General features: G+C 52.2%; 2 protein-coding genes and 1 long non-coding RNA gene across 6 annotated transcripts in view; 1 reads left to right on the plus strand and 2 right to left on the minus strand.

Annotated features, from left to right (window-relative positions):
* LOC117089994 overlaps positions 1-25,408 on the minus strand; it is a 45,822-nt gene that overhangs the window by 16,833 nt on the left and 3,581 nt on the right. Inside the window, exon 2 of one of the 2 annotated variants that reach the window (XR_004439837.1) lies at positions 19,882-20,076. The exons of the other annotated variant lie outside the window; for it this stretch is intronic. This is a non-coding gene — a long non-coding RNA (uncharacterized LOC117089994). Of the gene's footprint in view, positions 1-19,881; positions 20,077-25,408 lie in introns of those variants that run through there. 2 annotated transcript variants of the gene reach the window in all.
* On the plus strand, positions 204-24,839 carry ITGA5 (integrin subunit alpha 5). 2 transcript variants are annotated; one of them, XR_004439835.1, is made up of 30 exons: positions 204-682; positions 7,703-7,833; positions 10,082-10,194; positions 10,326-10,446; positions 10,787-10,848; positions 10,940-10,985; positions 11,499-11,624; positions 11,858-11,902; positions 12,042-12,085; positions 14,132-14,188; positions 14,339-14,391; positions 14,680-14,888; positions 15,164-15,355; positions 15,583-15,628; positions 15,816-15,917; positions 16,097-16,152; positions 16,284-16,438; positions 16,739-16,876; positions 17,013-17,080; positions 17,740-17,890; positions 17,977-18,069; positions 18,215-18,294; positions 18,405-18,485; positions 18,592-18,697; positions 19,072-19,221; positions 20,123-20,206; positions 20,314-20,427; positions 20,505-20,723; positions 21,656-21,757; positions 22,629-22,650. XR_004439835.1 is itself a non-coding variant. In XM_033221805.1 (30 exons), the coding sequence occupies exons 1-30, from the start codon at positions 318-320 to the stop codon at positions 23,830-23,832; spliced, it is 3,297 nt and encodes a 1,098-aa protein (XP_033077696.1). In that variant the 5' UTR covers positions 204-317; the 3' UTR covers positions 23,833-24,839. The 2 variants fall into 2 exon arrangements, 1 of the variants encoding a protein (XP_033077696.1); XM_033221805.1 differs by lacking the exon at positions 20,505-20,723 and adding an exon at positions 23,749-24,839 and having other exon boundaries at positions 22,629-22,751.
* On the minus strand, positions 635-2,935 carry LOC117089993 (vegetative cell wall protein gp1-like). 2 transcript variants are annotated; one of them, XM_033221810.1, is made up of 2 exons: positions 2,704-2,848; positions 635-1,143 (listed from the first exon to the last, which is right to left on the minus strand). In XM_033221810.1, the coding sequence occupies exons 1-2, from the start codon at positions 2,711-2,713 to the stop codon at positions 662-664; spliced, it is 492 nt and encodes a 163-aa protein (XP_033077701.1). In that variant the 5' UTR covers positions 2,714-2,848; the 3' UTR covers positions 635-661. The 2 variants fall into 2 exon arrangements, 1 of the variants encoding a protein (XP_033077701.1); XR_004439836.1 differs by having other exon boundaries at positions 681-1,619; positions 2,704-2,935.

Below are 25,408 nucleotides of genomic sequence, written 5' to 3' on the forward strand. Positions count from 1 at the left end.
CTAAAGCACTGAGGGAGACCCCACACACATATACAGGCTTCCTCCGCCCACCAGAGGTGATTCCTTTCCTCATTAGGAAATTCTCCGCTCCCTTTTCCGACTCGTTTTCCGAGCGTTTACGTTGTACATCTGGAAAGGAGTGGGGAGGAAGGAGGGGGAAGCAGAGAGGAGGGGGAAGAACCCAAACCCGCCCAATCTAACCTAGTCCAGACAACCGGCTTCCAGCTGGGGCTAAAGAAAGGGGGTTGGAGAGGTGCGCCTCCCCCCACGCCCCTTAGGGGTGGGGGACGCGGGCTCAGAGTTCCAGGGACCCAGGAATGCCCCCCCGCCAGCCCCCTCGGCAGGCGGGGGGAGGGCTCAGCCGGGAGTTTGGCAAACTCCTCCCCGCGTTGAGTCATTCGCCTCTGGGAGGTTTAGGAAGCGGCTCCGGGTCGGTGGCCCCAGGACAGGGAAGAGCGGGCGCTATGGGGAGCCGGACGCCAGAGTCCCCTCTCCACGCCGTGCAGCTGCGCTGGGGCCCCCGGCGCCGACCCCCGCTGCTGCCGCTGCTGCTGCTGCTGCTGCCGCCGCCACCCAGGGTCGGGGGCTTCAACTTTGACGCGGAGGCCCCAGCAGTGCTCTCGGGGCCCCCGGGCTCCTTCTTCGGATTCTCAGTGGAGTTTTACCGGCCGGGAACAGACGGGTGAGTGAGAAGGGCTGGCGACGGGATGGGGGTGGGGTAGCCGCCTGGAGACTGGGGGCGCGGCTGGGGTCTGGAGGGGACCAGAGTTTGAGTTTGAGGGTGGAGTTTGGAAGGACTAGAGCTGCAGTTGGGGGCCCGCGCTAAAGTTGGGGGCCCGCGCTGGAGTAGGGAGGGCACCGTGGCGGGTGAGGAGGGGCCCTGGCGTTTGCGATATGTGGGGAGACATGTGTCGGGTGGGGAGAGGACACGGAGCTGGAGAAGTCTGGGCAGGGGTCTCCGGGCCAAGAGTGAGGAGAGCGCGTGAATGGGGAGTTGAGGGTCTCTGGCTGAAGTCTGTGGGCTGCTGGGACCTGAGGCGGGTGGGGGCGCAGAGGCCGGGAAGGGCTTTTGGGGGGCTCCAGGAGACCTCGGGATCCGTAGGGGCCATTGTGCGGCGAGAGAACGGGTAGAAGCCGAATGAACTACGCGTAGCAGGAGGAAAGTCAGAGACTGAGGGGGTCGGAAGGTTAAATGGGGGCCAGCCTCATCCTCCCCTCCCCCCCTCAACTCAGGCTGGGGAAGACCCGAGAGAGGAACGGCGGTTCCCTCTCCTTTCTCCTCTGTCTCCTACTCCTCCCTCCACCCCCATTCTCTGTTCAGGCGAGGGGATCTGAGAACTGGGGGCGAGTGAGGGGACCCTGGCAATGGGGGCGCTGGGACTGGGGGCGAACTCAGCCAAGGGCGGGTGCTGGGATGTGTCGGGAGGGGTGTGTGCGCGCGTGAAGGGGGGTGGGCGGTTTCCCTCTTCCTCTAGCTCTTGGGAGGAAGAGAAAAGCTGGTTTCCTGTAGCTGGTCGGCTGGAGCTGTGCTGAGACCGGGACTTCTGGGGCTGGGGTCGGAAGCTGGGGAGAAGCCGGCTCCGTGGGGCCAAGAACGTCAGAATGAAGGACTCAGGACCCTGGAAGTCTCAAAGGAGGATCCTTATTCCCAACTCAGCAGAGTGATAAGCAGACCCGGACCCCGAGTGCCTAGAAAATGGGGTGCTGACAGGCTTAGGAAACAGGATTTGGAGTGGAAGCAACATTAGAACCAAGGGTGTCTGTTTAAATGTGGGATGGGGGAGATTGGGAAGCAAAAGAGGTAGGTGGTTGTTCCTGGGCTAGGCCACAGATGCCAGATTCCTGGTCCTCCACAATGACTGGTGTAATCCTTTTTCTTCTACATCTCTGAGCTGGGAGCTTCCTACTGCTTACCCCCACCCCACCCCCAGGATCTCAGAGTTTGAGGGGAATTCTGTCAGAAGTGACCTGTTTTTACACATGAGACAGTTAACTGATCTCTACTCAGTCCCTATGGTTTTTGGAGAAAAGGGGTTAATCTAGCTAATACAATTGGGGAAAAAGGCAAATTCTCCTTTGTCTGGAGGACTTGGGGATGGGAGAAAAGAAAAATGATTAGGCCTGGGCAGTTGGTTCTGGGCTATTCAGTGTCCCCACCCAACCCCCACCCCACCCCCCTGGCCTTTTGCCCAAACCCCATTGCATCACCCTGGCCTGGAGCCTCTGCCAGGACTGGTCTCCCCCAGGTTCCCTCAAACTTCTTATCACAGCCCTAATGGAGTAAAAAAGAGGGAGGGAGGAAGGAGATGAGGTCTCCTCTCGCAGATCAGAGTATCTAGTTGTCTGGCATTTAACCTTCTCTTTACTCTCCACCTCCCCTAAATTTCCCTTTAAAACACTCCTCTAAAACATCCGGACTTCACACATTCCTGGTCCCCTAGGTGTCTGTCTGGCCCTGGCCTGATCCTATAGTCCCTAAAGTCCTCTTCTAAAACAGGACCCCAGTGCTCATCCCTTCCCCTCCCCTTCTGCTCATCTCCCCTCCCAAGAGAACCCAGGTGTCCAGCTTGCACTCCTTCCCTCTCATTTCCTATTTACAATACCCTCTTAGAGTAGAATATTCTACCTTCCCAGTGACCTTCTCCCACCACAGCTAGGCCTTCACCCACCTCCCCACAACACAAGACAAACATAGCCCCTCACCTACGGCCATTGCCAAAGAGGGACAGCCTCAGTGTTCTTGTTCTTCCTGCGTCTCCTCTCTTGGTGAACACCAAAAGCGCATTAAAGGACAGGGTGAGCACCAAAGCAGTTAGATAGTAGGAAAGGGCAAAGCTTTAAGTCAGACAGAGGTAGGTGTGAGTCCCCACTACTTACTAGTTTTTTGTGTGGTACCCTGGTACCTAGGGTGAGGTACTTAAGCTCTTGGAGCCTGGTCTTCCCATGAAAATCAGACACCTAACTAACGGAGTTCTGAGGACTAAACGAGAAAACATATACAAAGGGAACCTGGTCTGCAGAGGGTGATCAATAGATGGGCAGCATGGTTTTTATGGGGTAGCTGTTTCTGTTTCTGGTTCTCTCCTTCCTAGCTACTGCCTAGTTCTTTAAGTTCTCCCCCATTTCTTACTTGCTTTGAGTATTTGCTTATACTGGTGATAGTAACAATAGTCTCTTATATTCCTTTAGCACTTTCATATCGATTTTTCCATTGGATTGTAACAAAAATCCTTGTGTTAAAGCCAAGGAAGCATTATTGCCCCATTTTTAGATATATAAAAACTGAGGCTGGCCAGGCGCAGTGGCTCACGCCTGTAATGCCAGCACTTTGGGAGGCCAAAGCGGGCAGATCACCTGAGGTCAGGAGTTCGAGACCAGCCTGGCCAAACTGGTGAAACCCCGTCACTACTAAAAATAAAAAAATTAGCCAAGTGTGCTGGCATGCACCTGTAATCCCAGCTACTCGGGAAGCTGAGGCAGGAGAATCACTTGAACCTGGGAGGCCGAGATTGCAGTGAGCTGAGATCACACCACTGTACTCTGGGAGACAGAGCGAGACTCCATCTCAAAAAAACAGCAAACAAACCAACAAAAAATAAAAACAACTGAGGCTTTAGGAGTCATAGAAATTTTGAACCAGAAGTTAGTTTAGGAAACATTCAAGGGAAATCCATCATTTTATGCCAGAGAATCCAAAGCTTGAAGAGAGACAGTGACTTGGCCCAGGACACTTGAAAGCTTGAAAGGCAGGCCAGTTTCAGCTCAGCCCCTTGTTTCCTTCTGCAACTGCCACAAGTGAAGACAGCTGTTCTTCCCCAGCCAATCATACATATCCCTTGTGAATGCACTGGTGGACCCCAAACCAGGTGTCCTCCTCTGGCCCAACCCATGCTACTGTAGGACCTGTAGGAGCTGGGCACTGGTCCACTTGCTGCTCTCCACCCCTGACCTTGTCAGGCCAACAGAGTCAAACAGTAACCCAGTATTGAACTGGGACTTGGTTAATCAAAAGCTGGGGAGACAGCAGATATGAGAGGAGGGAATCAGTTGGCAATGGGGTAGACCAGAATGCTGTCCTAGAAATCAGGATTTCTGATTTCTGCTTCATATTCTGGGAGGGATTCTGAGTGACCTAAGCACATTACTTAACTCCTCTGAGATAGTTTTCCCATCTACAGAATGAGAACATGGGACGAGGTGAGCAGCTTTGAACTTTTTCTTAAGGAGTGTCAGAACGAGGCCAGCCTGCCTTTATGCCATGTGGCCTGAGGCACCTACAGTAAAGTCTTAAAACCAGTGGGTGCTCTCTACAGTGCCTTCTAGCTATGGTAGTCTGTGTCTCTGAGGACCAACCCTTCCATTTCTGAGGCTTCAGAATAAATTATGGCAATTATTTCTTCTCTCAGACTCTATTTCAGAAGAGTGTACCTGCCAAACTGCATTTAGTAAGAAATAATGAATTCCTTTTCTCATTTTTTTATTTTTATTTTTTTTATTTTTTTGAGATGGAGTTTCGCTCTTGTTGCCCAGTCTGGGATATAATGGCGCAATCTCAGCTCACCGCAACCCCCACCTCCCGGGTTCAAGAGATTCTCCTGCCTCAGCCTCCTGAGTAGCTGGAATTACAGGCATGCACCACCACGCCCAGCTAATTTTGTATTTTTAGTAGAGACAGGGTTTCACCATGTTGGTCAAGCTGGTCTCAAACTCCCGACCTCAGGTGATCCGCCTGCTTGGCCTCCCAAAGTGCTGGGATTACAAGCATGAGTCACTGCGCCCGGCTGTTTCGTTTTGTTTTGTTTTGTTTTGTTTTGTTTTGTTTTTGAGACGGAGTCTCACTCTGTCCCCTGGCTGGAGTGTAGTGGTGCGATCTCGGCTCACTGCAAGCCTCCTGGGTTCACGCCATTCTCCTGCCTCAGCCTCCTGAGTAGCTGGGACTACAGGTGCCCACCACCATGCCTGGCTAATTTTTTTGTATTTTTAGTAGAGACAGAGTTTCACCATGTTAACCAGGATGGTCTCGATCTCCTGACCTTGTGATCCACCCATCTCAGCCTCCCAAAGTGCTGGGATTACAGGCGTGAGCCACCACGTCCAATGCTTTTCTCGTTTTTTATTAACCAAAAACATCTATAGCTGCCAATCAGAGTTTCTGACCAGCATGAGATAACCAGTTTCCCACATAAATTGATATAATTCCAGCCAAAAGCAAATACACTTTTAATTAGCCTAGGCCACCTTATCTGGTAAATGCATGATTTCCATTAGCCTTTCTGAAATCTTGAAAATAGCCCACGGACCCTTCATTGTTAACTTCTTAGACCCCTAAAAGTGCCCAACTGCTGCAGGATTTAGGAAGCAGGAACAAGATGTGGGAAAACAAAGACAAACTAGCTTGCATGCCATCCCTGGCGCCAGTCACCTCACTTGGCATGTTGGCAGGGGAGGCACTATTTATTGGATTGACTTAAGGTTGCTGGGATGGAAGGGCCACTGACTCTCCAGGTATAAGCCATGGGTAGTGTGGCAGGAGGAAAGGAGGCCTGGGTCTATGTCACTTGCCTGCATGCCAGCTATCTTGAACCATCACACAGCCGAAATGGATATGCCCCTGACTTGCGGGCTTTACAAACTTTGTAAACTCTCTGTCTTGCAACCTACTAAACTCCAGGCTACTTCCTCAGGCCACCCCAGAAGTGTCAGGCTCAGCTCCTCTCCAAGAGCAGTAGGTGTTGGACAAATTGGGAACAGGAATAGGGTCCCTTGGCCTTAGCCCGGAGAGCCAGGAAAACTTTGAGATAACCTCTTCTTCACCCAGAGGAAGAGGGAGAGGGTACTGCCCAAGTCCACAGTTAGTGCCTGAACCAGAACTCTTGGCTCCTGGTCCAGCGCTCCTTTCACTGCTTCCTGTACCTCTACTGTTCTGGTCTAGTTCAGGTTGGTGGCCCTTTCTGCTTTCTAGAGCCTGAAGGCAGCAACCAAGTTCTCTGGGGGCTGCCCCTGCTGAGAGAGGGGTCTACCCCTCTCACCTCACCCAGCCCTGGGGTGGCGCAGCCAGACCCCCCAATTGGATGTCAGGCCTGAGTGAGAAGGGTGGGGCCTGGCAGGGAGGTGGGGGTGTGGGAGACAAACGGAGAAGTGAGAGGTTGGAAACAGACAGGAAGCCACAGGCAGTAAACATTTCCTGTCCCCAGAGTAACGGAGACTGGCACCTCCCCTCCCCACCCCCCTAACTTCAGGAGCTCTCCCTCTTCAGCCTACCCATCTCCTATTCCTCTGGACCCTGCCTTCTCTCCCCTCCATTCTCACCATTGGCCCTCACAGACCCCTCCTCACTCCCCACTTCCGTCCCCTCGGAACTGCCCTCTCTGCTGCTTCCATCCCCTATACCTCCTGGGCCACTCCTCCCTGCCTCAGTATACCTGGTCTTCTTGGAAAATACCCCCAGCTCTTGTAACCTCTACGATAATCCCTCACTTTGGGCCTTCTTGCCTAGTGAGAAAGCTGAGGAAGGTATTCAAATATCAGGGAAGGGGTAGGTATTGGACGGGCTGAAAGCTGAAAGTGGACAGAAACCAATAGAGATGGAGAAATGTAAAATCTGAGATAGAGAGATAGGATCCAAAAACCAAAACCAAGAGAGCAAGCAGTCACAGGGGCAGAGGGACAGAGAGATTGAGAAGCAGTGCCAAAGGCAGACACGGAGCAGAGCAGAGGCCAAGGCTGGCAGGGGCACTGGTCCAGAGGCTGGGTCGAGTTGCCCAGGCAGCCAGATACAAGTCCTGGCAGGAGACCCTTAGGGGAAAGCCAAGAGAGCCAAGAGCTGTGTGGAAGTCTTGGAGGCAAGGGACCGAGGGATGAATGAGGCAGAGCTGACGGCAGGAGGACTGCCCAGCTCCTTAGCTATGACCATCCCATTACACAGGACCTCCAACAGAGGCAAACTTCTCGTCTCAGGGGGAACGGAGGCACTATGTCCAGAACTAGGACCCCGGTAGAGAAGACTCAATTCAGTCAGCTGGGGGTGGTCTATGGGAAAGGGGTTCAGGGGCTGAGACAGAGACCCAGCCAGGAAGGGGAGGTCCACACCAGGGCCAGGGTGAGGGCAGGCCCAGGCCCAGTGGAACAATCTGTTTTCACTGTCCTCCAGCTCCTCTCTCCACTCCTGCTGCCTGATTTCCAAGACTCACATTTTCCTCCTACACGCCCCAAGGCCGGGTGGCTGGGCAGCCGGATGCCTGGGTCTTGGCCCAGGGAGGGGATTTGGCTTGGGAGGAGAGTATATAGGCGAGATGACAGACCCTGAGGCTCCACAGGACCTTGGGGTTCCAGAGGCTGCACATCTAATCTCAGCAGGTACATACAGGAGAGGGAGAAGCCGGGGGTACAGGCTTTGGCCCCTCTTCCCCTTCTGGGAATTGACTCTGGTTCCTCTTCTCTTTATGAACAGGGGAAGGTAGGAGAGGACAGAGAATGGCGGGAGGAGGAGAGGGTTGTGTTAGTGACAGCGGCACATGGGGACCGCCTGACTCCAGTCTGTGCCTCTGGCATCTGTGGCATCTTCTGAGATATAAATACAACCCAGGGGGCATCTACTCCGCCCCCAGCCAGCCCCAGCCTAGAGGTCTGGGTCCTTCCTGCCTCCAGACACCAATGAAGAGCTAGGAGCCATCCTGAACTGCCTCTCTTTTCCCCTTCACAGGGTCAGTGTGCTGGTGGGAGCGCCCAAGGCTAACACCAGCCAGCCAGGAGTGCTGCAGGGTGGTGCTGTCTACCTCTGTCCTTGGGGCGCCAGCCCCACACGGTGCACCCCCATTGAATTTGACAGCAAAGGTAAGCCAGTGAAATTCAGAGAGGGACTGTTGGGTGGGACTGCAGCCTGGGGGCAAGGCCTGGGTGGGGCCTGGGGTGAGGGGTGGAGCCTGCTGGAACCCCCGGCCACGTGACCGCTCAGCACCAGCTCTGGTGCTCCAGCTGCTTACAGTGGATCCCCATGGCACTCACTCCACGCTCCCCTCCAGCCCAGCCCAAGGAGGACGGGCATGATTCAGAAACATGTGGCTCTCATTTCCCCTGAATCACCCACAACTCTGGGAGGCCAGGGCCGTAACACAGACAAAGACAGGGAAATGTTGCACAAACTATTCAGTTGCTTTAACGAAGTACTGACTAAGTGACAGTGCATGACAGGCACTGTGCTGGTGCTGCAGGGGTTGAAACATGACTAAGCCACTGCCCTCAGGAGCTCAAGGTCTGAGTAGACACAGATGGATGGGAGGAAGACAGAGACTAACAGCTATCAGTTGCTCTATGCCAGGCCCAGTTGTGAACACTTTACGTGTATTAGTTCACTTAATCCTTTCAACAACTATATAAGGTATTATTTTCCCCATTTTCTAAGTGAGGAGACAGAGGTTAAGTAGCTTATCCAAGGTTATACAGCTAGCAAACATCGGAGTGAGGTTATGAACTAGGGCCATCTGTCTCCAGAAATAAAAACCGGAGAGGCTGGGCACAGTGGCACACATCTATAATCCCAGCACTTTGGGAGGCTGAGGCAGGAGGATCACTTGGTCCCAAGAGTTCAAGACCATCCTGGCCAACATAGTGAGACCCTGTCTCTACCAAAAACATTAGACAGGGCCAGGCGCAGTGGCTCATGCTTGTAATCCCAGCACTTTGGGAGGCTGAGGCAGGTGGATCACTTGAGGCCAAGAGTTTGAGACCAGACTGGCCATCATGGCAAAACCCCATCTCTACTAAATATACAAAAACTAGCCAGTCATGGTGGCACTTGCCTGTAATCCCAGCTACTTGGGAAGCTGAGGCACAAGAATTACTTGAGCCCAGGAGGCAGAGGTTGCAGTAAGCTGAAATCACATCACTGTACTCCAGCATGGGCTACAGAGAAAGACTCTGTCTCAAAAAAAAAAAAAATGAGCCAGGCATAGTGGTGAGCACTTGTAGTCCCAGCTACTCGGGAGGCTGAGGTGGGAGGATCACTTGAGTGGGGAGGCCAAGGCTGCAATGAGTGGTACTTGCCCCACTGCCCTGCAGCCTGAGTGACAGAGCAAGACCCTGTTTAAAAAATAAAAATTTTGGCCGGGCGCGGTGGCTCAAGCCTGTAATCCCAGCACTTTGGGAGGCCGAGACGGGTGGATCGCGAGGTCAGGAGATCGAGACCAACCTAGCTAACACAGCGAAACCCCGTCTCTACTAAAAAATACAAAAAACTAGCCGGGCGAGTTGGCGGGCGCCTGTAGTCCCAGCTACTTGGGAGGCTGAGGCAGGAGAATGGCGTAAACCCGGGAGGCGGAGCTTGCAGTGAGCTGAGATCCGGCCACTGCACTCCAGCCTGGGCGACAGAGCAAGATTCCGTCTCAAAAATAAATAAATAAATAAAAATAAAAATAAAAAAAATTAAAAAATTAAAATAAAAATTTAAAAAAACCTGGGCAACATGGCAAAACCCCATCTGTACAAAAAACACAAAAATTAGCTGGGCATAGTTTCCACCCACTTGGGGGGCTGAGGTGGGAGGATCACTTGCACCTGGGAGGTCAAGATTGCAGTGAGCTGTAATCACGCCACTGCACTCCAGCCTGGGCAACAGAGTGAGACCCTATCTCAAAAAAAAGAGAGGTGGAACAAGATGCTCTTAGAGACCCAGCCCAAGTACAAAGACAAAGAAGTTCAGCCAAAGGGTTACTGTCTTGGGAAATAACCACTGTTCCCCGCCACCCTCCTGCCCCTACTCCACAGCAGGCATCCTTATCTCAGTTGGGTGAGAAAGCAGGAGCCATGGGGAGGCAACTCTAGAAAGCCCAGGTTCTGTGTGCGTGTGCGTGCATGTGTATGTGTGTGTGTGTATGTGTATGTGTGTAGTGGAGAGGTGAGTCAGGCTACACAAACAGGCTACACAAAGCAGAATTAAGCTCCTTACCAACTCTGCATTCCCAGTGAGTCGTGGAGACTCAGGGCTTGGAAGTGTTTGTTGGGTATCCCCAGGCTGAGGGTAGGGGCTGCCCTAGAGCTCAGCTGTCCATGGCTCAGCAAGACTCCCTCTTTTCACTCCCACAAGGCTCTCGGCTCCTGGAGTCCTCACTGTCCAGCTCAGAGGGAGAGGAGCCTGTGGAGTACAAGTCCTTGCAGTGGTTCGGGGCAACAGTTCGAGCCCATGGCTCCTCCATCTTGGTGAGGGGCCAGCAGGCTCAGTGGTGTGGTGGCCAGGAGATGGGCAGTGGTTGGGTAAAGCCGGGCCTGGAGGGAAGGAGGAAGGGCCTTACTGGACTGATTTTGAGGCCCCTCCTCCTGGGCCCTCCCAGGCATGCGCTCCACTGTACAGCTGGCGCACAGAGAAGGAGCCACTCAGCGACCCTGTGGGTACCTGCTACCTCTCCACAGATAACTTCACCCGAATTCTGGAGTATGCACCTTGCCGCTCAGGTAGGGGAAAGAGGGGGCCTGTGCCCCATGTCTGCCTTCTCATATACTTGGAGTGTCTCATATACTTAGGGCTGACTCGTGCCCCCCACCACATACCCCCATGAGATTCTAAGTTGCTTAAGATAAAGGTTAACCCAGTTAGTTAGCTTTTATGCTTACTGTCTAGTCCAGGGAGGCCCTTTCTCTGATTCTCTCTCCCACCCCCTTACCTATGCCCTCTCTTCTTTCCTGGATTGTATCTTTTTAAAAGCACTTGTCCTCGTCTAATAATAACATCTGAAAATGATGTTATTATCTGAAAATGAGCAGGGCTCATTTTCACCACCTTCTCCCCTCACAGATTTCAGCTGGGCAGCAGGACAGGGTTACTGCCAAGGAGGCTTCAGTGCTGAGTTCACTAAGGTGAGAGTGTGGTCTGGGAGAGAAGGGGCCATGGGTGGTGGACACGGGGGGATCGAGACCAGATGTTGGACTCCCCTCCTTTCACCCACAGACTGGTCGTGTGGTTTTAGGTGGACCAGGAAGCTATTTCTGGCAAGGTAAGTCCTCTCTCTGCCATTCTTTGTTTTTTTTTTTTTTTTTTTTTGAGACGAAGTCTCACGCTGTCAGCCAGGCTGGAGTGCAGTGGCACAACTTCTGCTGCCCAGGTTCAAGCGATTCTCCTGCCTCAGCCTCCCAAGTAGCTGGGATTACAGGTGCCTGCCACCACACCTGGCTAATTTTTGTAATTTTAGTAGAGATGGGGTTTTGCCATCTTGGCCAGGCTGGTCTTAGACTCCTGATCCACCTGCCTTGGCCTCCCAAAGTGCTGGGATTATAGGCGTGAGCGACCGTGCCCAGCGTGTTTCTGCCATTCTTTAAGTCCCCTGGCACATAGCCTCCCACTCTACTCCCAATTCTCCTCTTCCTTTCCTGAAACTTACATGCCACCACCCTCCCCATGCTTCCCTTTCTTGAACCAGACTTCTGAAATACTACCCAGTCAGCCCCCAGAGCCCCAAGCCCCCTTTGCCACCTCCTCACCATCTACTCCCTCTTCATCCTCGCTCCAGGCCAGATCCTGTCTGCCACTCAGGAGCAGATTGCAGAATCTTACTACCCCGAGTACCTGATCAACCTGGTTCAGGGGCAGCTGCAGACTCGCCAGGCCAGTTCCATCTATGATGACAGCTACCTAGGTGAGCAAGCAAGTGGGGAAGAGATGGCAGAGGGAGAACCTCAAGTGCTCCTGTTCCCACTCACCCCCTTGCCTCCCCTCTCCTACTCGGGCATCCCCAGCACCCCTGCCATACTTGCCATGTGCCTGCTGACTATGAAGGCCCAGCAGAGGTGGGGAAGGGATTGAGGGATAGGCCAAAGCAGAGGGGTCCCCAAAGCAGGAATCCTAACATCCACCCACTCTGTCCCCCAGGATACTCTGTGGCTGTAGGTGAATTCAGTGGTGATGACACAGAAGGTGAGTGTGTCCCCAGGCTGGGGCCAAGGGAGGGGGGTGGTTAGAGGCTCAGGGCCAGATAGCCCGTGAACTCCGCCACTTACCATTATCTACTTCCCTTTCCCCGACCTTAAGTCACAACTTTCTCTTCTCTCTGCAGACTTTGTTGCTGGTGTGCCCAAAGGGAACCTCACTTACGGCTATGTAAGACCCAGCCTGACCCCTCACTTCCTCTCCTCCCCTGCCTAATCACAAAGAACCATGCATGGCAGTTTGCAAGGGCTCAAAAAGGTGGATCAGAACACGGGCTCTGGAGGCAGACTGGCATTCAAGTTCTGGCACTTACTCTGGCAGAATCATTCTGCTCTTTATTCATACTCTGCTTCCTGCTGAACCTCTCTGAGCCTCCTTCTTCTCTGTATAACAATCGTTCTGACCTCACAAGGCTCTGGCAAGGATGAAATGAGAAAATGCATGTGAAAGTAGTCAGTGAATTGTTGGGCAATGTACAACTGGCAGATGTTATTATTAGACGAGGACAAGTGCTTTTAAAAAGATACAGATAAGAGTGCCAGCGGAGTTCATTCAATTAACAACATTTATTAAGGCAAGGTAAGAGATAAGAAGATGAATAAGTTATCATACCCCATCTTATAAGATGCTTCTAATCAAGTATGATAGATAAGACACTCATATAATTATGATCTAAAGTGAAGCAACTATTCATTCTCTTCTCTACTCAGTGCATCAGGCATTATCTATTCATGATTTCTATTCTTCACAACAAGCCTATGGGGTAGATATTATCATTTGTATTTTACATGTGAGAACACTGAGGTTCTAAGAGACCAAGTTCCTTAAGATCAACCAGTTAGTAAGTAGGTTTAAAATCAGGTCTCTCGGCTGGGCGCGGTGCCTCATGCCTATAATCCCAGCACTTGGGGAGGCCAAGGCGGGCGGATCACGAGGTCAGGAGATTGAGACCATCCTGGCTAACACGGTGAAACCCCGTCTCTACTAAAAAAAAAAAAAAAAAAAAATACAAAAAATTAGCCAGGCGTGGTGGCTGGAGCCTGTAGTCCCAGCTACTGGGGAGGCTGAGGCAGGAGAACGGCATAAACCCGGGAGGCGGAGCTTGCAATGAACCGAGATCACGCCACTGCACTCCAGCCTGGGCGACAGAGCGAGACTCCATCTCGAAAAAAAAAAAAAAAAAAAAATCAGGTCTCTCTTAATCCAATATCGGCATTCTTTCTGCACTTTGCTAAACTTCAGAAAAGTGATACAGTGACATAGCAGTTTAGGGGAAGGAATAATCTCCTTTCTAGGAAAAGGATGATAACAAGTTTGGGGAGTCAGGAAATAAAAATTTTAAAATTTTAAAAAGGAAGAGGACAGATCAGAGAAGGTTCTATGAAGGTTCAGCAGAGATGAGGCAGGAGGGCATCCTGTGCAGGAGCATGAACGAGGTGGAAGAAAAGGAAACAATTTCAGCCCAGCTTAGCAGCCTCATGAGCTGATTGAGGATGAGTAGAATATGGAAAGGTTGAGCAAAAACACATAGGTTAGGGCCAGATTCTCCAGAGCTTTGGAGGACCAGCCAAGAAGTTGAGACTTTGGGCAGTGACTGCAGGGAGCCACTGGATTTCCAAGCCAGAGGTAGCCTCCTAAATCTGCTGGGAGAGCTGGAGGCAGGGACATTGTCAAGACATCTGTCCAGCAGTCCTGGGAAAGGGCTCATACCAGGATTCAAGAGGCCTGGTGGGGCCAGTCACTAAGGGAACATAGGGGAGACATGGTGTTTGTGGTTCGGGGGACTGGAGGATGAGGATGACTTAGGTTTTGAACATGATGGGTTTGAGGCACCAGCGCACATTCAGTCACAATTATTATTGAGTGCCTGCTACTCACCAAGCATGACTTTAGGCTCTGAGGAGAAAGCAAAGGACAAAATCAAGTTCCTGCCCCTATTGATCTTACATTCTAGTGGGTAGAGAGGGACAAGGAACAGATAAATACAAATCTGTCAGTAGTTGGTGATTGATATGCAGAAAAGTAGTGAAGCAGACATAGGGTAGAGCTACCTGGCATAGAGGTGGGAATATGAGGGCAAAGCTGATGAGGGAGCTAGGGACAGTGGTCTGCATCTGTAAGGAATGCCTGCCCCTGGGGGTCCTGTACACATCCGTTCTTTAACCATGGGATACTCTGGGATTCCAGGACCAATGGGCCTATCTCTTCATCCCCCAGGTCACCATCCTTAATGGCTCAGACATCCGATCCCTCTACAACTTCTCAGGGGAACAGGTAAGGATACCCCTCAATCCCACCCCAGCTTGGCCCTCTGCCAACGAAGCCCCAGCCCTGACCTGTGTCAGCCCAACTTCCCATCCCTTCTTGATCCTGTGTATTGAACCTTCTAGTTCTGACCCAGCGCTGCCCCTTTGTCCTCCCCAGATGGCCTCCTACTTCGGCTATGCAGTGGCTGCCACAGACATCAATGGGGACGGGTGAGCAGTGGGAAATGAGCTCACTGTGATACCTCTCCCAGCTCCAGGAGGGAAGAGTGGGAATGGGACAGAAAATGCAAGGAGAATTTCTCCAGGGCTTTTTCTCTAGACTCTCGCTCATACCTGCATTCCCGTTGCTCAGGGACAAGGAAAGCTGAGAGCTAATGATCAGAGACCTCAGGTCTTCTGACTCGATGGAATCCAGAGTGCCTGGGGTTTCTGGCACTAGGATTGGGGTGGGGTGGCAAGACAGGGTATCGAGATGCCTGGGTTTGCCCTTCCCCTCAGGCTGGATGACTTGCTGGTGGGGGCACCGCTGCTCATGGATCGGACCCCTGACGGGCGGCCTCAGGAGGTGGGCAGGGTCTACGTCTACCTGCAGCACCCAGCCGGCATAGAGCCCACGCCCACCCTTACCCTCACTGGCCATGATGAGTTTGGCCGATTTGGCAGCTCCTTGACCCCCCTGGGGGACCTGGACCAGGATGGCTACAATGGTGAGTACCATGGGCTCAGAGAGTGAAAGGGGAGGCAGGGGCCCAAGTCAGAAGGGATTTGGGGAGAGGGCGTCTGTCAGCTAAGATACCCAGACCTCCATGACTTCCCGAGGGGTTAAAATCCCACTGTCTGGGTCTTGGGATTTGAAGAGACTAGAATATAGGGACTGACAGGTGGGAAAAAACTAGGATCCTAGGTCCTGGGGTCTGGTAGTAGAGATTTGGGCCCCTGGATTCCTGGCCTGCTGACTAGTGTGTGTTCTTGTGTCTTCCAGATGTGGCCATTGGGGCTCCCTTTGGTGGGGAGACCCAGCAGGGAGTAGTGTTTGTATTCCCTGGGGGCCCAGGAGGGCTGGGCTCTAAGCCTTCCCAGGTTCTGCAACCCCTGTGGGCAGCCAGTCACACCCCAGACTTCTTTGGCTCTGCCCTTCGAGGAGGCCGAGACCTGGATGGCAACGGATACCCTGGTGAGTTGTGCCCGAGGCCCCTTTTCACCTTAAAATTCCCTGGTCACTGACCCCTACCCTCTCTTCTGCACCTTTCCTAAAGTTCCTGGGTGCCGTTCTAGCTAATTCCAACAGAGGGCGCTGTCTTCTCACTTCAGCCTCCCTGAGCGTTGAAACCAGGAGGGGTTAGGAAGAAAGGATCCTGATTTGGGGCTTGCTGTAAGAGGTGATTTCTTGACTTCTTACAGATCTGATTGTGGGGTCCTTTGGTGTGGACAAGGCTGTGGTATACAGGTATGAACTCCAAGGGGAGTTGAGGGGACAACCTGGGGGAACTGGAACTGGAACTGGATTTCTCAACAGAGCTGAGGTTGGGAAAATCAATGCAGAGGACACACATTCTGGGGCTTGGGCATCAGTTTCCTGTGTCCAGGTTACAGAGGAGTCCTAATTCTATTGACCCCACATCCACTCTTGGCAGGGGCCGCCCCATCGTGTCTGCCAGTGCCTCCCTCACCATCTTCCCTGCCATGTTCAACCCAGAGGAGCGCAGCTGCAGCTTAGAGGGGAACCCTGTGGCCTGGTGAGCTGGCACCCAGGAAATTGCAGAGACCTGAGCCTGGGAGTGGGCAGGGGCACCAAGTCTGCCTTCAGAAGGGGGAAAATGGGGGTGTCCTAGTCTGGGTCTGGCTGGGAGATAGGTAGAGGATAGGATGTCTGTTCCAGTTGGATTCACCAGCTTTCTTCTTGGTCTTTCTCCAGCATCAACCTTAGCTTCTGCCTCAATGCTTCTGGAAAACACGTTGCTGACTCCATTGGTGAGGGAGACTGCCTCGATCTCTCAGGCCCTAGGACAGGGAATGAAGGGACTGGGTACCTGGGGACATTTCTTCTCTCTGAAAAGATGAGGAGAGACAAGCAGTTTCCCCTTATATGTCCCTGGCTGCAGGCTTCACAGTGGAACTGCAGCTGGACTGGCAGAAGCAGAAGGGAGGGGTACGGCGGGCACTGTTCCTGGCCTCCAGGCAGGCAACCCTGACCCAGACCCTGCTCATCCAGAATGGGGCTCGAGAGGATTGCAGAGAGATGAAGATCTACCTCAGGGTATAGCCCAGAGGGCGGGGTGTGGACTGGCCAGGGAGGGTGGCCACATAGAACTGAGGGCACCTCCTGAAGGGAAAAAGGTTGGGGGATTCCAGTGAAGGGTTTGGGACTCTTGTGGGGACTGAGAAAGGGAGACCTTCTGTCAGAGGAGCTGGGAAGCAGGCTGCCAGGGCCTCTGAAACAATAAGAATGGTCAGAATTGGGCCCTAAGCAGACAAAGGGATATGAGAGAGGCTGAGGAGCAGGACCACCAAGTCTCCAGAGTCCCCTGACTCTGTGAACTCTCTCCTCTGTCCCCAGAATGAGTCAGAATTTCGAGACAAACTCTCCCCGATTCACATCGCTCTCAACTTCTCCTTGGACCCCCAAGCCCCAGTGGACAGCCACGGCCTCAGGCCAGCCCTACATTACCAGAGCAAGAGCCGGATAGAGGACAAGGTGAGGACAGGGCAGGGAGAAGGGACCTGGGAGGACAGAGGCCTGGGTACTGTGGGGGCAGGGCCCTGGAAAGAGAAGAGCCTACAGCCCAGGAATGGGTCTAAACTTCCCCTCTCAAGGCTGCCCTGCTCCCCAGGCTCAGATCTTGCTGGACTGTGGAGAAGACAACATCTGTGTGCCTGACCTGCAGCTGGAAGTGTTTGGGTAAGTAGGGCTGACGGTAAGCTAGGGAGTTCCAGGTGCACCTGGCACCTGAAAAAGTCAGCTAGGGACATACTAGCTGTGTCGCCTTGGGAAGTTGCTCAGCTGCTCTGAGTTTTAACTCTTTTGTCTGTATAGTGGGAATAGTAGCATTTATTTCTCAGAGTTTTTAGAAAGATTAAATGAAATAATCTACATAAAAAATCTAGCCTAGTGCCTGCCATAGAGTTAGAACTCAGTAAACAGTATCTATTATGACTGTATTATTACTCTTTTTTTTTTTTTTTCTGAGACAGAGTCATGCCCTTGTCACCCAGGCTGGAGTGCAGTGGCACAATCTCGGCTCACTGCAACCTCTACCTCCCAGGTTCAAGCAATTCTCTGCCTCAGCGTCCCAAGTAATTGGGATTACAGGTGCCTGCCACCATGCCCGGCTAATTTTTTTATTATTATTATTTTTAGTAGAGACAGGGTTTCACCATCTTGGCCAAACTTGTCTTGAACTCCTGACCTCATGATCCACCCGCCTCAGCCTCCCAAAGTGCTGGGATTACAGGCGTGAGCCACCGCGCCCGGCCCTGTATTATTACTCTTATAATGGTCCTTTGTCCTGGTTTGAGGATTAATTCCCCAGTTTCCCTTACCCTCTGTGTCCCTTCCAGGGAGCAGAACCATGTGTACCTGGGTGACAAGAATGCCCTGAACCTCACTTTCCATGCCCAGAATGTGGGTGAGGGTGGCGCCTATGAGGCTGAGCTTCGGGTGACCGCCCCTCCAGAGGCTGAGTACTCAGGACTCGTCAGACATCCAGGGGTGAGATGAAATTCTCCAGTGGGAGTTGGGAGGATACCTCTCCAGAGAGGACACCAAAACCTGACCAGTGCCCACCCCACCTCCAGAACTTCTCCAGCCTGAGCTGTGACTACTTTGCCGTGAACCAGAGCCGCCTGCTGGTGTGTGACCTGGGCAACCCCATGAAGGCAGGAGCCAGTGTGAGTCTGGGATGAAAGAGGATGGGACAGAGGGAGAGCAGACCTGAGGGTGGTAACCAGCCAGCCGAGAGCACCGCTGTGAGATGGGGAGGGAGAGTGAAATACACAGTCCAACTGCCCTCTTTTCCTCTTTTTCTGTCCCCAGCTGTGGGGTGGCCTTCGGTTTACAGTCCCTCATCTCCGGGACACTAAGAAAACCATCCAGTTTGACTTCCAGATCCTCAGGTAGGGAGTGAGTGTGTCTAGGCTGGGGCTGAGCTGGGGACAGAAGGGAGGGCTGGGCACAGTTCTCACTGGCTGCACTCTAGCACCTCAGTCTTGCCTCCATCCCACAGCAAGAATCTCAACAACTCGCAAAGCGACGTGGTTTCCTTCCGGCTCTCCGTGGAGGCTCAGGCCCAGGTCACCCTGAACGGGTCAGTGCCAGGCAGAATGGGGTCTTTCTGAGAGGGGAGACAGACTTCTAGGGAAGGATGCATATGGGGTTCTTTCCACCCTCCTCTAAACCACCCTCCTCCTTAGTGTCTCCAAGCCTGAGGCAGTGTTATTCCCAGTAAGCGACTGGCATCCCCGAGACCAGCCTCAGAAGGAGGAGGACGTGGGACCTGCTGTGCACCATGTCTATGAGGTAAGGAGGGAAAGGGGCAGGGCCAGAATGAATGAAGGGAAAGGAGAGGTAGTATGAGTGACAGATGGCTGGAACCCACGTGAGGTACTGAGAGAGAGAGGAGGGAGGGGTAATGATATGCAAAGGCATGAGGCAGAGTCCTGTGAGAAACAGCCAGAAGACAGACAGGCCAGTTGAGTGGCTTGGAAAGAAAGATGGAGCCCCCTCCAAAAGTGTTGGCTACAGAGGATTTCACCTCTGCCCATTGCTTCCCTGCTTCATCTCTGAGATAGGAGCCCAACAGCAGGGTATAGTGGAACCACGGTGATCCAGGGTCTCAAGGGGGCAGAAGCATTCCCTTCCTTCTCATGATGATTGTGTTCTTCCCTCCTCAGCTCATCAACCAAGGCCCCAGCTCCATTAGCCAGGGCGTGCTGGAGCTCAGCTGTCCCCAGGCTCTGGAAGGTCAGCAGCTCCTATATGTGACCAGAGTTACGGGACTCAACTGCACCACCAATCACCCCATTAACCCAAAGGGCCTGGAGGTGAGGGCCTGAACACTGGCATGGGGAAGAGGAGCAGGTTCAGAGGACCAAGGTGGAGGGATTGGGGAAGGTTGCTGGGGGCCTGCAAGAGGCAATGAGGATGTGCCTATAGCTAGGGCTGAGGGTCACAAGACCCAGAGGTACCTCAAAAGCCTCTGGAGGAAAAAGGACCTTCATCCACTGTGTTTCTTTCCGCCTGAACTATCCCTTCTTTGTTTCCTGGCATACCCCTAGGGCCCAGTTATGTGCCACCTCCTCTAGGAAGCCTTCTTCAAACCTTTTCCTCTGGGCCCCAATGCCTGTTTTATAGTTCATTTACTCATTAACATTTAATTAAATAAGTGCCTGTACTGAACCCTGTTAGGCCCAGGAAATATTGTACCAAACAAAACTGACAAGGTCTCCACGTTCATGGAACTTACATTCTAGTGAAGGGTGATAGACATAGAAAATAGAAAGAGAAGGAGAAAAATTAACAGGGATTGAAAAGTGATGAAGTGAAGTGTTAATAAGCTGTGGGAATACGATTTAAATTGAATCACTGGAAAACCTCTTGAAGACGTCATAGTTGAATTGAGGCCTGAAAGATAAGGTTGAACCTATCTGTAAGACTCAGGGATGAGCATTCCAAACCGAGGGAACAGCCAGTGCAAAAACAGGAACATGGACCTAATTATTTATTTAAGCATCTCCTACAGCGTGAACTCTAAGAACCAAGTTTTCTTCATTTCCATATTTTAACCCCGAGCTCGGTACCTTGTACATAGGCGGCGAACAGTTGGATGATCAATAAATAGATAGATGAAAGAAGAGGTTGAAGCTGCTCTGGAACCCAGGTGCCGGCTGACTCAGAAGCTGTAATGAGATGGGAAAGGGGCCCAATACTCTCTTTCTCTTATAGTTGGATCCCGAGGGTTCCCTGCACCACCGGCAAAAACGGGAAGCTCCAAGCCGCAGCTCTGCTTCCTCTGGACCTCAGATCCTGGTAAGTCAGACAGGGAATGAGGTGTGGAGGAAAGCGTTGAGTACTTGTTTGGGTTCTCACAGCCACCACAAGGGCAGAACACCAGGTTCAAGCTTCTTTCTTCCTAGAAATGCCCGGAGGCTGAGTGTTTGAGGCTGCGCTGTGAGCTCGGGCCCCTGCACCAACAAGAGAGCCAAAGTCTGCAGCTGCATTTCCGAGTCTGGGCCAAGACTTTCTTGCAGGTGAGGGAGCCTTACCTCAGCCCTGACCCCTGACCTTTGGGCCTGCTTAGACTGACCCACCCCTTTCTCCACTACAGTAGCCACCTCTTCTTTGGTGAATGGGATCCAGCACTCCAGCTCCCCTTCCTTGCCCTTGTGTAGACCAGGCTGTATGTCCTTGGCGCCACCTAGTGACCACAGTGGGAGCAGCAGCTTCCCTTTCCTGGCCCATTCAGAGGAGGGAGGGCTGGAGGGAGACCAGTGTGCAAAGAATGCTAGAAAAACAGTGAAATGGAAGATGAATCCATAGTGGAGAGGTAAGCACATGTAGGAAAAGTAAAGAGCAGTCACTTCTTGAGCACACACTGCAGGCCAGGCACTGTCCTGGTGTCAAAGCACATTAATAATTTTAAAAAAAATTTTTAGGCCGGGCGTGGTGGCTCAAGCCTGTAATCCCAGCACTTTGGGAGGCCGAGACGGGCGGATCACGAGGTCAGGAGATCGAGACCATCCTGGCTAACACGGTGAAACCCCGTCTCTATTAAAAAATACAAAAAGCTAGCCGGGCGAGGTGGTGGGCGCCTATAGTCCCAGCTACTTGGGAGGCTGAGGCAGGAGAATGGCGTAAACCCGGGAGGCGGAGCTTGCAGTGAGCTGAGATCCCGCCACTGCACTCCAGCCCGGGGGACAGAGCGAGACTCCGTCTCAAAAAAAAAAAAGTTGTTATATTGAACATGTAGTCATCTAATTATATATTATCCAGTTACAATTATTCAGTTACACATTTGTTATCCCATATAAGGAACATCAAGAGAGGCTCAGGGGCCAGGCACAGTGGCTCACACCAGTAATCCCAGCACTTTGGGAGGCCGAGGTTGGCAGATCACTTGAGCCCAGAAGTTTGAGACCAGCCTGGGCAACATGGCAAAACTCCACTTCTACAAAAACAAAACAAAACAAAAATTAGGTGGGCACAATGGTACATGCCTGTAGTCCCAGCTACTTGGGAGGCTGAGGCAGGAGGATTGCTTGAGCCCAGGAGGTGGAAGTTGCAATGGCCTAAGACCACACCACTGCACTCCAGCCTGGGCAATAGTGTAAGACCTTGTCTCAAAAAAAAAAGAGAGAGAGACTCAGGAAGAATGAGTCCAAAATAGGGAAAGATCACAACCCCCGCCAGACCATGGGGAACCCTATGTCCTCTGGATCCCAAGAGAGGATGTGCTGACCAACTTTCCCCCGCCCACAGCGGGAGCACCAGCCATTTAGCCTGCAGTGTGAGGCTGAGTACAAAGCCCTGAAGATGCCCTACCGAATCCTGCCTCGGCAGCTGCCCCAAAAGGAGCGTCAGGTGAGTCTAGGGCCAGAGGACTGGACGAGGGAATACAGGGCTCAGAGTGCTGGAACGAGGGCTGGGACATGGGTGAGGGCTGGCCTTGGTATTGTTAACAACTGTTGAGAATCTAATATGCGCCAAGCACTGTGCAGATGCCAGAGACAGCGTGGTAAGCAAGACTGTGAACCTGGAGTTCACAGCCTCATGAAACAACAGTGTTCCAAGTGTGGTGATATTTATGAAAACACATAATAGGAACACCTGAACCCAGTCTATCTGGGTCAGAGAAGGCTTCCTGGAAGAAGTGATGTTCAAGCTGAGACCTGAAGAATAAATAGGAACTAACCAGGCTAGTCATTCAGGAAAGGGATATCCTGGGGAGAGGTGAATAACAGATATGAGGCCAAGCGCAGGGGCTCACACCTGTAATCCCAGCACTTTGGAAGGCCAAGGCAAGCGGATTTCTTGAGCTCAGAAGTTCAAGACCAACCTGGGCAACACAGTGAGACCCTATCTCTACAAAAAAATACAAAAATTAGCCAGATGTGGTATTGCACATCTATGGTCCCAGCTACTCAGGAGGCTGAGGCAGGAGGATCGCTTGAGACCAGGAGGCAGAGGTTGTAGTGAGCCGAGATCGCACCACTGCCCTCCAGCCTGGGTGACAGAGTGAGACTCTGTCAAAGAAAGAAATGGATATGATATGAAAGCCCGAAAGTAAGAGACAATATTGTACATTTTAGGAACTTAAATTTTTAAGTTCAGAATGCTGTTAGTTCAAAATAAGAGGTGGGAAGTGGGTCTGGATCCAATGACAAGTGGAGGTCAAGTATAGGGTGGAAAGAACTTCTGAGCTTTCATTGACTTCACCCAACTTGTTCCCCAGGTGGCCACAGCTGTGCAATGGACCAAGGCAGAAGGCAGCTATGGCGTCCCACTGTGGATCATCATCCTAGCCATCCTTTTTGGCCTCCTGCTACTAGGTCTACTCATCTACATCCTCTACAAGGTCAGCCACATCCTGCTTGTGACTTGGCCACCCTCTCATCAGGCTCTGCCCTTGATCTGGCACAGTCCCAAGTATCTACCTCTAGACTAGTTCAAGTATCTACCTCTAGACAGCCATGTGCCCCCACCTCTGTCCTGGCTACATGCATCCCATCCTAACCCTTCCTATAGGATCCCTCCCTTCATTCTATAGCCCCTAGCTTAGAAAGGGTCCTCTTGACTCAAGACGGTAAGTTTGCCTATACTTGCAAAATCAGTGGAACCCACAGATTACAAATACATGGCATTTGTGCTGTCAGTTTCTCCAAAAATCCATGGCAGTCATCACTAACCTAGAAATGGCTACTGATCATCTCCTAGAAGTGGCTTCAGAATCTCTCTCAAGAGGCAGCCATGGCCAACTGTGGTGGCTCACCCCTGTAATCCCAACATTTTGGGACGCCAGGGTGGGAAGACAGCTTGAGCCTGGGAATTCAAGACCAGCCTGGGTAGCACACTAGGACTTTGTCTCTACAAAAAAACACAAAGATTAGCCAGGTTTGATGGTGCGTGCCTATGGTCCCAGCTACTCTGGAGGCTGAGGTGGGAGGATCGCTTGAGTGCAGGAGTTTGAGGCTACAGTGAGCCATGATCATGCCACTGCACTCCAGGCTGGTCAACAGAGTGAGACCCTGTCTCAAAAACCAACAAACAAAAGCAGCCACTACTAAGCAATCAGACTGGCTGCATGAGTTCAAACCTATCTGCCATTTCTGGCTTAAGTGGGGAATTTTTAAAACACTGGCAAAAGATACCCACCATACAAAACCACCCCCAAGTTTAGTCCTCCTGGGTCCATTGCATAACTTGGAAGAGTAGTCCTAGCCTGAATTCAGAGGCCACTTTGCAAGATGTAGAGGTTGGAGGCACTAGAGTCCTCCTTATTACTTCTTGGGATAAGAGCTGTGGAGAAAAGGCAACCATAGCACCTAAACTCTCCCTCTTTTCCCCTTTATCAGCTCGGATTCTTCAAACGCTCCCTCCCATATGGCACCGCCATGGAAAAAGCTCAGCTCAAGCCTCCAGCCACCTCTGATGCCTGAGTCCTCCCAATTTCAGACTCCCAATCCTGAAGAACCAGTCCCCCCACCCTCATTCTACTGAAAGGGAGGGGTCTGGGTACTTCCTGAAGGTGCTGAGGGCCAGGGAGAAGCTCCTCTCCCCAGCCCAGAGACATACTTGAAGGGCCAGAGCCAGGCGGGTGAGGAGCTGGGGATCCCTCCCCCCCATGCACTGTGAAGGACCCTTGTTTACACATACCCTCTTCATGGATGGGGGAACTCAGATCCAGGGACAGAGGCCCCAGCCTCCCTGAAGCCTTTGCATTTTGGAGAGTTTCCTGAAACAACTTGGAAAGATAACTAGGAAATCCATTCACAGTTCTTTGGGCCAGACATGCCACAAGGACTTCCTGTCCAGCTCCAACCTGCAAAGATCTGTCCACAGCCTTGCCAGAGATCCAAAAGAAGCCCCCAGCTAAGAACTTGGAACTTGGCAGCTCTGGACAGCCCCACTCTGGTGGGCCAAGAAGGAACACTAACTATGGATGGTGCCCCAGGACCAGCTCAGGACAGATGCCACAAGGATAGATGCTGCCCAGAGCCCAGCTCGAAGGGGAATCAGAACTCAAATGGGGCCAGATCCAGCCTGGGGTCTAGAGTTGATCTGGAACCCAGACTCAGACATTGACACCTAATCCAGGCAGATCTGGGACTATATTTGGGACTGCTCCAGACCTGATCCTGGAGGCCCAGTTCACCCTGATTTAGGAGAAGCCAGGAATTTCCCAGGACCCCAAAGGGGCCATGATGGCAACAGATCTGGAACCTCAGCCTGGCCAGACACAGGCCCTCCCTGTTCCCCAGAGAAAGGGGAGCCCACTGTCCTGGGCCTGCAGAATTTGGGTTCTGCCTGCCAGCTGCACTGATGCTGCCCCTCCTCTCTCTGCCCAACCCTTCCCTCACCTTGGCACCAGACACCCAGGACTTATTTAAACTCTGTTGCAAGTGCAATAAATCTGACCCAGTGCCCCCACTGACCAGAACTAGAATCTGTGATCTCATACCTCACTCTTTCCAAACCCATCCTGGAACCAAGCGGCTTGGTGGAAAGCAGATGCCTATTTCTCTCATGGCTCCTTTCCACTGGGAGCCAGAAGTATGACCCCCTAGACACTGTGAAACTAGTTCTGGGTTCCCTTCTTAGGTGAAAGACGTGATGGAAGGAGAGAAAGCAGGGCTTGACTCCTCTCCCCCTCCCTCATCCCCCATCAGATCTGGTCCCCAACACTCCCAAGGGAGAAGGGAAAGGAATCTCTTCTCTTTGGGTTTGAGGATTAGAGAAGAATGCAAAGGGGGAGGTCCAAGGTGGAGGTGGGGAAGGATGGTTCAGAAAACTTCCCAGGCTTCCCTAAATCAGAATAATGAAATGAGTTGAGAGGAAAAAGCCATGGAACTAAATTAGAAGAAAGCCCAGTTAGGTTTTTGTATTGCTTTGTTTTCATTGCTACTGTGTGCTAGTAGGGGGTGTTAGTTTGCATACATTTAATTTCTCACAGGGTTCTGTGAGGTTGGTACTATTAATCCCATTTACACAAAGAGAAACTGAGGCCCAGAGAGG

The sequence above is a fragment of the Trachypithecus francoisi genome, unplaced genomic scaffold, assembly GCF_009764315.1.
Source record: "Trachypithecus francoisi isolate TF-2019V2 unplaced genomic scaffold, Tfra_2.0 Lachesis_group11, whole genome shotgun sequence".
NCBI classification, from domain to species: Eukaryota; Metazoa; Chordata; class Mammalia; order Primates; family Cercopithecidae; genus Trachypithecus; species Trachypithecus francoisi.